The sequence below is a fragment of the Peromyscus californicus genome, unplaced genomic scaffold (assembly GCF_007827085.1).
Source record: "Peromyscus californicus insignis strain IS unplaced genomic scaffold, ASM782708v3 Scaffold_11__1_contigs__length_118956290, whole genome shotgun sequence".
Lineage (NCBI taxonomy): Eukaryota > Metazoa > Chordata > Mammalia > Rodentia > Cricetidae > Peromyscus > Peromyscus californicus.
This window is the reverse complement of record NW_026294402.1, coordinates 16487314-16500230: the sequence shown is the minus strand read 5'-3', so window position 1 is coordinate 16500230 and position 12917 is coordinate 16487314. Positions and strand designations below refer to the sequence as shown.

Genomic DNA, 12917 nt, shown 5'->3' with positions numbered 1-12917 from the left:
CTTGCAGGAATTGGTTATCACTTTCCACTATGTGGGTCCCAGACATCAAACTCAGATTTTCAGGCCTGCTGACATCTCAGCAGCCTGTTATTGTTTTAAAATTGCAGGTGCAGCAGTACCATGGTGTCCTGTGGAGGCCAACTCTGCTTCCAGGGACTGAACTCAGGTCAGGCTTCCAGGCAAGCACTTTCCCCTGCCTAGTGAGCTATATTGCTGACCTGATGTTACTCTTAATTTTGGAATTTTTTCAGTCAGAGTTGTTTGGAGGGAAGGAGAATCATGTAATCAAGACTGGCCTTGAACTCCGGAACAAACCTGCTTCCACTTCCCAAGTGCTGGGATTAGAGGCCCAAGCCGCCATGCCCTGCTCATGCAGTGCTGAGGATGGAACCGGGGCTTTGTGCATGCTAGGCCAGCACTCTACCGCCTGAATCCACATCCCAGCCTGTGGTTTTCCAGAAAGGGTCCCCCTTGTCCAGGCCGGCTAAGGCATCTAGGACGAGCTTGAACTTCCTGATCCTCCTGCCTCCTAGGTCTCAAGTGCTGGGATAACAAGCGTTATGTGCCACCATACCCAGTTGGGGTTTGGGGTTCTTACCAAGCCAATGAACAGTTCTGTTTTGGGGGCTGGGCGTGGCACAAAGTAGGAATTCGTTTCTTGTAGGAACACGTAGTAGGTGCTTAATCCTGAACTGCCAAGTCCTCCCGTAGTAGGGTAGTAGGTAAGCACGATTTCCTCCATTTCCAGGTCCCAGGCTTGAGCCTAGGGCAAAGCCTTGAGTGTCTTCCTAATGGAACACAGTTGTTTCAGGTCTAGGCTACCTGGGTTAAAAGAGCTGTGACGTCACGCGGCCGTGACATCATGCGACGGCGGTTCTCACGGGTGGGGGCTGGGAGGGGCAGAGCGGGAGGGGGGGGCGGACAAAGGGGCCCTGCGCTTCCCCAGCGCGAGCCTAGGCTGACTGGCGGGCCACATCTGGAATTCATTGCAAGTCGCCGCCGGAAAGAGGAGGAGAGGAGGGCGGGGCGAGCAGGGAGTGGGGGCCGGAGGCGGCGGCTCTGCCCGCCTCCCAATCGTCCTGGGTCCCCAACTCCAGGACGTAGACCGAGCCCAGCCAGCAGCCTCCAAACCCAGCGGCTGGCTGTCCCGGGGCGCAGACGCCAAGGCCACTCAGGCCAGGGCAGGGACCCCGGCCGGCCTAGCCAGGTGAGCGCGCGGGGCAAAGCAGAGGTTCCGATCCGGGTGGACCGCGGGGATCCGAGCTGGGGGGACCCAGCCCGGGGTCAGGCGCTCATACAGGCGTAGCACGCGCTGCTCCAGGCTCTGCTGCACCGAGGGGACCGATCACCCACCGTGCGTGCGCCCCGTGTCCACCACTCCAGGCAGCTTCCCACCTACTCAGTGGCGCACCCCCAGACCGAGCTCCCCGCCTTCCTCGGGGCAGGAAGTTAGTGCTGAAGAGAAAGGCGGAATCCGACTGCTTTGGGTTGGCGACTTTGTAAGACAGGATGGGGTTCTTAGGAAGCAGGGTTTGGGGCAGTGGGATTGTTGGGGAGAGGTACAGCATCCCTTCTCCTCTATCTCCGCCTTGAGCCAGGGCGAAAGGTGCTGCATACGAGCGAGCGGAGGACGCTCGGAGCTCATGGGCGGGGTCCCCAGGGAAGGCCATCACCCCACCGCCTGTGAGGCTAGTTTTTTTTTTGCCTCAGTTTCCCTGAGTTGCTCCTCTCCTCCGCTCTCCATTTCGGGAGAGTTGTTTTGTTTGAGAAGGCGAGGAACAGTACTGCATAGTCCAGGCGGCTTCTCTTCCTATCCTAGCCCAGGGATGGGATGTAGGGGTGAAGGAAGGCACGCGTGGCGGGGAGTCCACATTGTTGCAGGCTACACAGCGTTGGGACCTCGCCCCCTTCTCTGGCACTGGTTGACTCACCAGGGGATTTCCACCTCCCCCCCCCCCCCCCCCCCCCCGTCTCTATCCTTGTTAGATGCCCAAGGCGACACTCTCTGAGCCCATGGTCCCCTGTGGCGGGACGTGGGAGCATCACTGCAGGGGGCGGGGAATGCAGCTGCTGCAGCTTGGGTCTTCCCCTCTCCCCAGTGCCCAGAGGATCTAGGTGTGGGGGCCCTCTGATGGGGTGCAGAGGTGTCGCCTCCCCCCTGTTGCCTGGGACGGGGAGGGGGGCATCCTGCGCCGTGTCAGGGTCTTGGGAGAGAGATGGCGCCGCCCCAGCACGAGAGAGTGTGGATACCGCGCATTCCTCGGCCTGATAAGGAGCCGGAGAGTGCTGCCTGGGCCGGGCGGGTCTTACCGTCGTCGCCATGGAGACGCGCCTGGCTTCACCTAGTGGTTGAGTTGGGGTGCTGCTAGGGGACTAAGATGTCCCCAAGCTCCGCATAGGAGCCCTCCAACTTCGGGCCCTTTCATTTATTCTTGTGCCTGCCTCCTTCACATCAGGCGCGAGAGGCTGAGCATGAACTTAATAGCTGGCCTCATGGGGTACTGTGGAAAATAAGATCATTTTCTGATGATAAAGCCAGATGCTCTGATAAAAAGGATCCGGAGGTGGGTTGGGCTGGGCATAATGCCCCATGCCTTTAATCCCAGCACTCTGAAGACTGAAGCAGGAGTATCCTTGTGAGTTCAAGGCCAGCCTGATCTACATAGTGACTTCCTGGTCAGTCTTGGATACCCCATAAGACCCTGTCTCAAAAAAAACAAAAAGAGAAGATAGTTCCTGAAGACCTAGAAAGTGACAGTCAAATGAAATCCAAAGATGAGATAGTCGGCCGGAAAAAGTGTTTGTGTGTGTGTGTGGGGGGGGGGGGGGTCTGTAAGATTTACCCGCAGAAACTACGGGAAGGCCCTGAGGTTGCGGAGATTTAAATGGTCCTTGGGAGGCTAGTGAGGCTTATCCCTGGGGGCAGGAGCTACACCACTGGAGCCCTAGGGAGCCATAGAATGTGGAAGTGGGGAGTGGTTCAGTCAGTTCTGCCTCCAGGCTTGGTGGGCAGCAGCAGTGTGCGAGAGCCACAACCACACTACAACCAAAAGGAAAGGTGAGTGCAGGCCGAGCGTGGCCAGCTGCTGGGGAGGGTCGGGTAAACTGGACCTGGGCAGAGAGGAGCAGAGCCTCTAAGCCACCAGAGGCCTTCCTCTCCCCTAATCTTTAGCCAAGCAGTCATGTCCGGATATCTGTCTTCCCTCTCCAAAGCCTTTCACTTGCCTCTTCTTGTGTGTTCTGCATCCTGGGAACCCAGAACTTCAAAATGATGCTGTGCCCGAGTTACACAGAGCTCACCTTCTTAATTTTATTTATTTATAAACAGAGTCTCTCTATGTAGCCCTGGCTGTCCTGAAACTTATTCTGTAGATCATGCTGCCCTCAAATTCACAGAGATCCGCTTGTCTCTTTTTCCCAAACCCTGGGATTAAAAGTGTGCACTGCCACACTGGGCTTTTTAATGTATTTACATTTTAAAGCTTACATTTATTTATTTTGTGGGTGTATCTGTATGGGCATGTGTGCTTCATGGCATGAGAGTGCAGGCCAGAAGATAACTTTTGGGAGACAGTCCTCTCTCCCACTATGTGGGTCCTGGGGCTGGATCAAGTCCTCAAGCTTGGTGACAAGTGCCTTTAGCCAATGAGCCATCTCAACACCTCCCAGCCCTCCCCTTTAATCCCAGCTTCAATCAGGGTCTCCTTATTCCACCCAAGGTAACCTTCAGCTCATGTAGTCCAGGCTGGTCTTAAATTCTCCATCTTCTTTCCTTAGCTTCCTATGTAGCTGGGATTATGTATGAAGCACCTGGTCAGGCTCATTTTCAGTTCAGAGTCTAGTGGCAACTTCCCCTGTCCCTGAGAAGCAGTCCTGACCGCTATGGTGGAGGGGGACAGGAGACCAGACTCAGTCTTGGAGTCTGGACAAAGGGAGGAGGCCAGGCCAACCTCTATCCGCCTGGAGAGTGACTCTTCCTCCAAGGCTCCAGCCCTTGGGCCCAGCTTCCTCTTTCTGGGAGTCCTTAAACCGCTTTAGCTCTTTGGTTAGAAAGGTTCTAGAAAGGAAGATGAGACCCGGGAGACAGCCTGGACACCAGTTTCCCCTCCTTGCTAGGACAGTGTGTGTGTCTGGGTATGCACGTGTACAGAGTCTTAGCCTCTGCACAACTGTGAGTATAGCGCTGTCTTCCGCCCCCGGGAAGACAGACTTTCTGGTCAGTCCCTGGGGTGCTCGGGCGGGGCTGGTCACATTTATTTCTGCAGGAAACGGCCATAATTCTTTCTCTTCTACACCGCCGGACTGGAGAAGGGGTGGTGGCCATCCTTGGGAGTCTCAGAGGGGGACTAGGGGACACACCCTGGGCTTCTTGCCTATTAGGCTTGCAGTGTGTGTGTGTGTGTGGGGGGGGGTGATTCTTAATGGTGAACCCCAAGAGAGGCCCAGATGATCAGGCCAGCCCGTAGGCGTCTGAGGGAGAGTGACCCAGCGGTCAGGCTGTGGTTCAAACAGCCCCACAGGGACAACCACACAGCTCCTGAAGAGCAGAGTCCCAGCAGCTTTCAAAAGGGAACCACTGTAAGATTCTTCGCAGAGCGCCCCCCCCCCCCCCAGCTGGACCAATAGGATGCTGAGGATGCACCCTGGGGGATTGAAAATGAGCCAATCAGGCTCCGGGCTGCTTCGGCCTGAAGACCTGGTTTGGGGAAAAAAAAAAAAAAAAAACGCTGTGTGGCCTGGGCCAAGCTGGCCTGAGACCGGCTGCGAAGAGCTGAGGGCATTGGGGCGCCCCGGGCTCTGTCCAGGCAGGGGAAACAAGGGGCCTCTGTGTGAGGATCTGGGTGGGGCAGCTGTCCCCAGGACACGTACAAGCTCTTCTCTGTTCCCAAAGTAGGACGGATGTCCCCTCGCCTAGGGGGTGGGGAGCAGCTGTGTCTGTAAACCCCCCTCAAAGGCCAGGGTGTCCCACCGAGGGGGCATCCGGGAAAGGAGATGGCTGGGCGACCCCGGAAGACCCCATCATTCTCAGAGCTCACTAGGAACCGGCTCTACCAGCCACCTTCTGGAACGGTGCTCTTTCTGGTAAACACGTGGCCTTTGTCAGGCCTCTTTCCAAGCCCAGGCTTGGAAGAGTTCTTAGCATGTGCCCCTCCCTGTTACCAAGGACGGGAGCATTCTCTGTACATTGCGCCAGCCCCTCCTAGATTCCCCTGCCCGACTCTAGCTGGCCATGGTGTGCTCAGCATCTCATGTTCTCTGCCCACACAGGTCCCCTCCCCTATCCCTTCCCGGGCTCAGCTCAGTTTTCCTTGCAAAGGAGGGGTGGGTGACTCAGACTTTCATGGAAACAAATTTCTAGCCCCCCTCCCGGCCCCTCTGCACGGGGCTGCTCCAGGGGGGCCCCTTCACAGCTCACATGACTTCAACAGCTGCCTCATCTTCTTAGCCAGGACCTCCAAGACCGGGTCACTGGCGACTCTCCCCATTCCCACCCCCAGACTTGCCCACACCGGATGTGACAGGGGCTCTGCCATGTTTGTTCCAGGGGCTTGACACATCTGGATTGCATCCTGGCACTGGAGGGGTTGCCAGCGCCCTGCCCACCCCCCTGAGACCTAGTGTCCTTGGGTAGTGTGAGATGGTGGGGATGGGAACCGGCTGTTGGAGTGGTTTTTTGTTTTTTGTTTTTTTGGGGCTAAGTCAGCATCCTTTTCTAGACTATCGAGCGGATGGAGGCAGCCCCAAAGCTTGTGTGTTGGGAAAGAGGGCACTGAAGACATTAGCTAATACTTGTTGGATGTTTCCTATGCTCGCTGTATGTGTTGTGTGTGTAGGTACATGTGCATGTGTGTGCACACAGGCGGGGCATAGGATGAGTTCACCTATTGCGTCTCAGATTACATCCTACCCTGTTTTGCTTTGTTTTTGAGACAGGATCTCTCAATGGCCTGAAACTCTCCAGGCAGATTAGGCTGAAGGTCCGGGGATCCTCCTGCTGCTTGTCCAGTGCTGGAGTTACAAGTTTGAGTCAGCACTCTTCTGGAACGGTGCCCTTTCTGGTAAACGTTTTATGTGGATGCAGGGGATTGGACTCAGAGCCTCATACTTGCAAGGTAAACACTCTGCCTACTGAGCCATCTCTTCAGGCCCCGAATGTATCTTTTCTTTTTAGTTTTTTTCTTTTGAGCTTCCAGGAGAATCCTCCTGTCTCAAATCCCGCATGCTGCCGGCTTTATTTAATGTGGCGATCAAGCTCAGGTCTTCATGATGGGAAGGAAAGCGCTTTACCCACCAAACTGTCTCCCCAGCGCCTGCGCGGCTTTTCCCTGCCTTTCTCCTTCCCCTTCTTGCCTTTTCTTTGTAAAGTTTATTATGCTTAGCAGGGTGGTGGTGGCGCACGCCTTTAATCCCAGCATTTGGGAGATCCCTGTGCGTTCAAGGCCAGTCTGGTCTACAAAGTGAGTCCCAGGACAGCCAGGACTGTTACACAGAAAAACCCTGTTTCGAAAAACCAAAAAAAAAAAAATATATATATATATATCTATATCTATATATATAGATATAGATATAGATATAGATATAGATATAGATAGATAGATAGATAGATAATGTTTACTATTGGGGGGCCATAATGTAATATGTAAATGTGGGCACACCCATGCCACAAGCACCCAAGATGGAGGTCAGAGGATAATTTTTGGGAGTCAGTTCTCTTCTACCATGGCTTTGGGGAATCCAGCTCACAGTGTCAGGCTTGCTCAGCAGTGCTTTTACCCATTCAGCCCTCTCCCATGTCCTCACTGTCCTTTGTCTATCCTTGCTCTTGGCCAGGCTGGTCGTGAACTCTTAGGCTTGTGATGTCTTGGGCTCAGTAAGCTCTTGGGCTCAAGCTGTCCTCCCACCTCAGCCCGTGGGGTGCTGTGATTACAGGTGCACATCACCACCCATCCCTTATGAAGGGATCTTTTTGGTACCCATCGTAAAGATGGATATGTTGAGGCCAAGAGACTGAGCCTTCAGCAGCTCAGTCTCTGAGTGTCAGAGTTGGAGCTGGAACAGACGAACTCTGTCCTGCCACCAAGGTCTATGTCCTTCAAGATAGTGCGTCTCTGAGAGGCTTGGACCTCAGGCCGTCCTGATGTCTACCCAAGTCCTTATCTTTGGGTGTGCCCGTGGCCTCAAGGCTTAGACTCAGCCTGGAGTCAGGCAGTGGGTGGTAATGACCAGGGGTTGGTGCTGTTGGCAGTACGAGTCTCGCTGACCCAGGTCAGCAGGTGGCATGAAGCCTGAGGGCTGTGTGTAGGACAGAAGTGATAAGCTGTCCAAGCCCTACCTCAGGCTTGTTCCATGGAAGGCAGGTGAGGTTTCTAGAAGTCCCGAGAATCTTCTGTCTGTTCCTTTTTTTTTTGGTTTTTCGAGACAGGGTTTCTCTGTGTAGCTTTGTACCTTTCCTGGAACTTACTCTGTAGCCCAGGCTGGCCTTGAACTCACAGAGATTCACCTGCCTCTGCCTCCCAAGTGCTGGGATTAAAGCTTTTTTTTTTTTCTTCATCTTGAGATAGGGTCTTGTAATACAGCCCAGGCTGGCTGGAACATGTAGCAATCCTGCCTCTGCCTCCTGAGTGCACCACTATGCCTGACTTTTTAAACAGCTTTTTTTTTTTTTTTTTTTTTGGATTTTTCGAGACAGGGTTTCTCTGTGTAGCTTTGCGCCTTTCCTGGAACTCACTTGGTAGTCCAGGCTGGCCTCGAACTCATAGAGATCCTCCTGGCTCTGCCTCCCAAGTGCTGGGATTAAAGGCGTGCGCCACCACCGCCCGGCTTAAACAGTTTTTAAAAGGTAAATTTAAAATAAATTTTTATTATTTAAATGAGAAATTACATCATTTCCCCCCTTCCCATTCATCCCTCCAACCCTTCCCTTGCATCCACCCCCTTCTCTCTCAAATTCATGGCCTCTATTTCTTTAATTGTCTCCCTCTATACATTCCTAAATATATAAACACAACTTGTTCAGTCCATATAATGTTACTTGTATGAATATGTCTTGAGGCCATAGGTGGTGGCAAACACCCTTAATCTCAGCACTTGGGAGGCAGAGGCAAACGAATCTCTGAGTTCGAGACTAACCTGGTCCAGGATAGCCAGGGCTACACAGAGAAACCCTGTCTCAAAAAAAGAAAAAAGGAAAATAATAAATATGATTTCAGGACTGACTACTTGGTATTGGTCTTTTTTTTTTTTTGTTTTTTTGAGACAGGGTTTCTCTGTGTAGCTTTGCGCCTTTCCTGGAACTCACTTGGTAGTCCAGGCTGGCCTCGAACTCACAGAGATCCACCTGGCTCTGCCTCCCGAGTGCTGGGATTAAAGGCGTGCGCCACCACTGCCCGGCCTCGGTCTTTTTTCTTTTAGGTAGGGTTTCATTGTGTATCCCTGGCTGGCTGTCCTGGAACTCACCATGTAGACCAGGCTAGCCTCAAACTCACAGAGAACCGCCTGCCTCTGCCTCCCGAGTGCTGGGATTAAAGGTGCATACCCACACCAACCCTGCTTGTTTGTGGGGGTTGTTGTTGAGATAGATCTTGTGTAGCCCAGGCTGTCTTCCCCAACTTGCTTCATTATGTAGCCAAAGATGACCATGACCTCGGTCCTCCTGCCTCTCCTTCCTAAGTGATAGAATTACTGATGTGAACCACCATGTCTTGTTTATGCCCTGCTGGGGATGGAACCCTGGGTTTCATTCATGTTAGGCAAGTCTCTACCAAGTGAGCTACAAACCTAGCCCTCTGTTTTTTGTTTCTGAGACAGAATCTCACTATGCAGACCTTTCATGGTATAGCACACCTTTGATCCCAGCACTTGGGAGACAGAGGCAGGTAGAGCTCTGTGAGTTCCAGGCCAGCCTGGTCTACATAATGAGTTCCAGGTCATCCAGGACTACACAGAGAAATCCTGTCTCCAGTCTGTCACATGGGGGAGGGGAGAGTAATGAATACAGCTTCCCTGAGATCACTCTGAGGACTCAGCTAGACCCTGAACCTCTTTAGTCCAAGCTCAGAGTCCTTGCAAAAGCCACAGCTCTGACCAGCTGTCCCTTTTCTGTTCCTCTTATCTGCAGCTCTCATCCCCATGGCCCCAGCCGGCCACTGAGCCCCACCATGGGTGGCTTATACTCAGAGTACCTCAATCCTGAGAAGGTTCTGGAACACTACAATTACACCAAGGAGACGCTGGACATGCAGGAGACACCCTCCCGCAAGGTGGCCTCGGGCTTCATCATCATCCTGTGCTGTGCCATCGTGGTGGAGAACCTTCTGGTGCTAATCGCCGTGGCAAGGAACAGCAAGTTCCACTCAGCGATGTACCTGTTCCTGGGCAACCTGGCGGCCTCCGACCTGCTGGCCGGGGTGGCCTTCGTGGCCAACACCTTGCTCTCAGGGCCCGTCACTCTGTCACTGACTCCTTTGCAGTGGTTCGCCCGAGAGGGTTCGGCCTTCATCACTCTCTCTGCCTCGGTCTTCAGCCTCCTGGCTATTGCCATCGAGAGACACGTGGCCATCGCCAAGGTCAAGCTTTACGGCAGTGACAAAAGCTGCCGAATGCTGATGCTCATTGGGGCCTCTTGGCTCATGTCGCTGATCCTGGGTGGCTTGCCCATCCTGGGCTGGAACTGCCTGGGCAATCTGGAGGCCTGCTCCACGGTCCTGCCCCTCTACGCCAAGCACTACGTGCTCTGCGTGGTCACCATCTTTTCCGTCATCTTATTGGCTATCGTGGCACTGTATGTCCGAATCTACTTTGTAGTCCGGTCCAGCCATGCCGATATTGCCGGTTCCCAGACACTGGCCCTGCTCAAGACAGTCACCATCGTACTGGGTGTTTTCATCATCTGCTGGCTCCCAGCTTTTAGCATCCTTCTCATAGACTCGACCTGTCCCGTCAGGGCCTGTCCTGTCCTCTACAAAGCCCATTATTTTTTTGCCTTTGCCACCCTCAACTCGCTGCTCAACCCTGTCATCTATACGTGGTGTAGCCGGGACCTTCGGAGGGAGGTGCTGAGACCCCTGCAGTGCTGGGGGCGGGGGAAGGGAGTGACGGGTCGCAGAGGTGGGACCCCAGGGCACCGGCTCCTGCCCCTCCGCAGCTCCAGCTCACTGGAGAGGGGCTTGCACATGCCCCACATCACCCACGTTTCTGGAGGGCAACACAGTGGTCTGAAGGGAAGGGGGGAACTGACAGGTAACCAAGCCACAGAGAGCTCTGTGGGGAGAGACCGGGTGACCTCATGTGTCCCTCAGCGCCACAGGCCTAGTGGAACTTGACCACATAGGTCAGGTGGCCAGCGGAGGCACTGACCTAACAGATTGTAGTACTGTGACTGTGGGGACCGCTAAGGGGTCTAGGGGGGCAGCAGGCTGGAGCTTAGGGTTAGAGCATTTGCCCCTTGGTACAGAGGGTATCAGCATCCTGTCCTACCTTTGGTCCGCCTGGCCCACTTCCTGCCTCCTCCTTTAAGACAGGGCCTCTCTATGTTGCCCTGACTGGCCAAAACTGCTATGCAGACCAGGCTGGCCAGGAACTCACAGAGGTCACCTGCCTCTGCCTTCTGAGTGCTGGGATTTTAAAGCCATGTACCACCAGACCTAGCTCCTGCCACCTTCCATAGACAACCGTAGGCCACTTCTTGTGGAAACGCTGTCCCCAGGGGACCCAAGGCTTCCTCCCTGTCCATCTGAGGCCTAAATCCACAGCTTCCTCAATTTCATCAACTCAGTTACTTCTTCCTTTTCCTTTCGTGTTCCGGGAAAGGAAACCACTATGGGGCAGGGAGGAGGAGCCTGGAAATCCTAGTCTCCATTCTCAGACCTCATTGGCTACTCGCTCTGTTGGAGAGTGCAGAAGAATCAGCTGAGGACTGGGAAATCAGTGTGGGACACATGCTAAGGAGGTTTTGCTCTTCCTTGTGAAAAAAACTCTAGGGGAGTTATTGGTCATTCCTGGAACTCCTGCCCCCAAATCCAGCCTCCCTCCCCACAAACTGTTTCCACCTCCCCACCTTCGTCCTACCCCAGGTACCAGGTCCCCTAAGGCAGGGCAGCCTTGAACCCAGTGTGGCCACTTGCCAATTGTCTTTGTTGTTTTTAAAAATTGTGACAGGGTCTCATGTAGCCCAGGCTGGCCTCCAACTCACTATGTAGCCAAGGCTGGCTTTGGACTTCTGATCCTCCTGTCTCGACTTCCTGAGTGCTGGTATCACAGGGGTGTACCACCAACAGCTGTCTTGCAAGTTATCATGAATAACATAGTTAACAAAGACGTGAGGTGGCCAAGGACATTCCTGGGTATTCATATGGAACCTTCAAAGTCTTGAAGGACTTTGCTAAATCCTGTGGAGAAATAGAAAGTCCAATGCGGTACAAACGGTATTTATATATGTCTGTGTGCCAGTGGGTGGGGTCTGTGATCTATCCCAGTGTGGGTGCCATCTGACCTCTCATGTTCACATCCATGTTGAAACTGCCAGAGAGATAGACAGGGGTGTGTGTGGGGTCTGCCATGTGCAGGCCCCTTGGGAATTGCTGGTTCATCTCTTCCACACATAGAAACCTCTGCCTCAAAGAAGTCTGTGAAAGAAAAGGCTGAGGAAGGGGAAATTTGGGGTGCAGGAGCCAGTTGGGAGTGTGTCTCCCCTCATATAGCTTCCCAGGTATCCCCTTTGTGCTGGAGACCCAGATCTGGGCCAATAAACAGTTCAATTTCTCTTGCTGCTGGAAGTCACGGGTTTTGTGTCTGTGTGTGTTGGGATTATAGGCAGCCATTTCTTCTTATTAGTGTCCTTGGCTTGGAGCAGATGGGGTAAGGGAGGTTATCAACCGCCAAGGTACCTCAGCCTTCTTTATTTCTCTATTTCATGCCCCGTCCCCAACCCTCAGCTCTGCCTGAGCTGGAATTGCACACAGTGGCTTCTGGGATCACAGGGCCAACCTTGACCTTTCCCCTGGGGCTGCTGGGAGGTTGTCTTGCTCCTCAGAGTGACTCATTAGGCCCAAGGCCTCCATGTTTTCCTTCAAAGGTGCACCTTAGCAGGTGAGGTGGGCTGTTCTGTATTCCAAGTCTGTGCAGTCTGGGAATTGGAGAGGAGGTTTCAGGTCAGACAAGCCCTTACCTTACCTTACCTTACCTTACCTTACCTTACCTTACCTTACCTTACCTTACCTTACCTTACCAGCAGCCACCACTTTCCTTATGTTTTTATTTTTTATTTTTTTTTATTTTTTGGTTTTTCAAGACAGAGTTTCTTTGTGTAACAGCTCTGACTGTCCTCTAGAACTTGCTTTACAGACCAGGCTGGCCTCCGACTCACAGAGATCCACCTGCCTCTGCACCCTGAGTGCTGGGATAAAGGTGTGCTCCACCACCACCCCACTCACTGAACACTTTTTTGTCATCCCCCCCCCCCCCACACAGGGTTTCTCTGTCAAACAGCCCTGGCTGTCCTGGAACTCGCTCTGTAGACCAGGCTGGCCTCGAACTCACAGAGATCTGCCTGCCTCTGCCTCCTGAGTACTGGGATTAAAGGCGTGCGACATCATTACCCGGCTCAACACTTTCTTTCATAAGATTTATTTTATTTTAAATTGTGTGTGTGTGTGTGTGTGTGTGTGTGTGTGTGTGTGTGTGTGTGTGTGATTATGGGTATATGCATGTGCATGTAGTACCTGAATAGGCCAGGGAAATTGGATCCTCTGGTGCTAGAATTACATGTGGTTGTAATTGGCCTGTTGTGGGTGCTAGGAACAGAATGCAAGTCCTCTAGAAGAGCAGCAAGTGCTCTTAACCTTGGAAGCATCTCTCCAGCCCCTTTTCACTCCTCCTTCCTCCCCTGCTGCTGGGGATGTCAAGCCTGTTGGTCAAGC

The 12917-nt window shown here is 53.3% G+C and overlaps 1 protein-coding gene across 1 annotated transcript; it reads left to right on the top strand.

Annotated features, from left to right (window-relative positions):
* The first annotated feature begins 965 nt into the window (after nt 1-965).
* Nucleotides 966-11766, top strand: S1pr2 (sphingosine-1-phosphate receptor 2). Its single transcript, XM_052753738.1, is given in 4 exon segments — nt 966-1207; nt 5935-6113; nt 9119-10175; nt 10177-11766. Coding segments are annotated over 2 exon segments (1059 nt in total). The 5' UTR covers nt 966-1207; nt 5935-6113; nt 9119-9158; the 3' UTR covers nt 10219-11766.
* Nucleotides 11767-12917: the final 1151 nt, after the last annotated feature.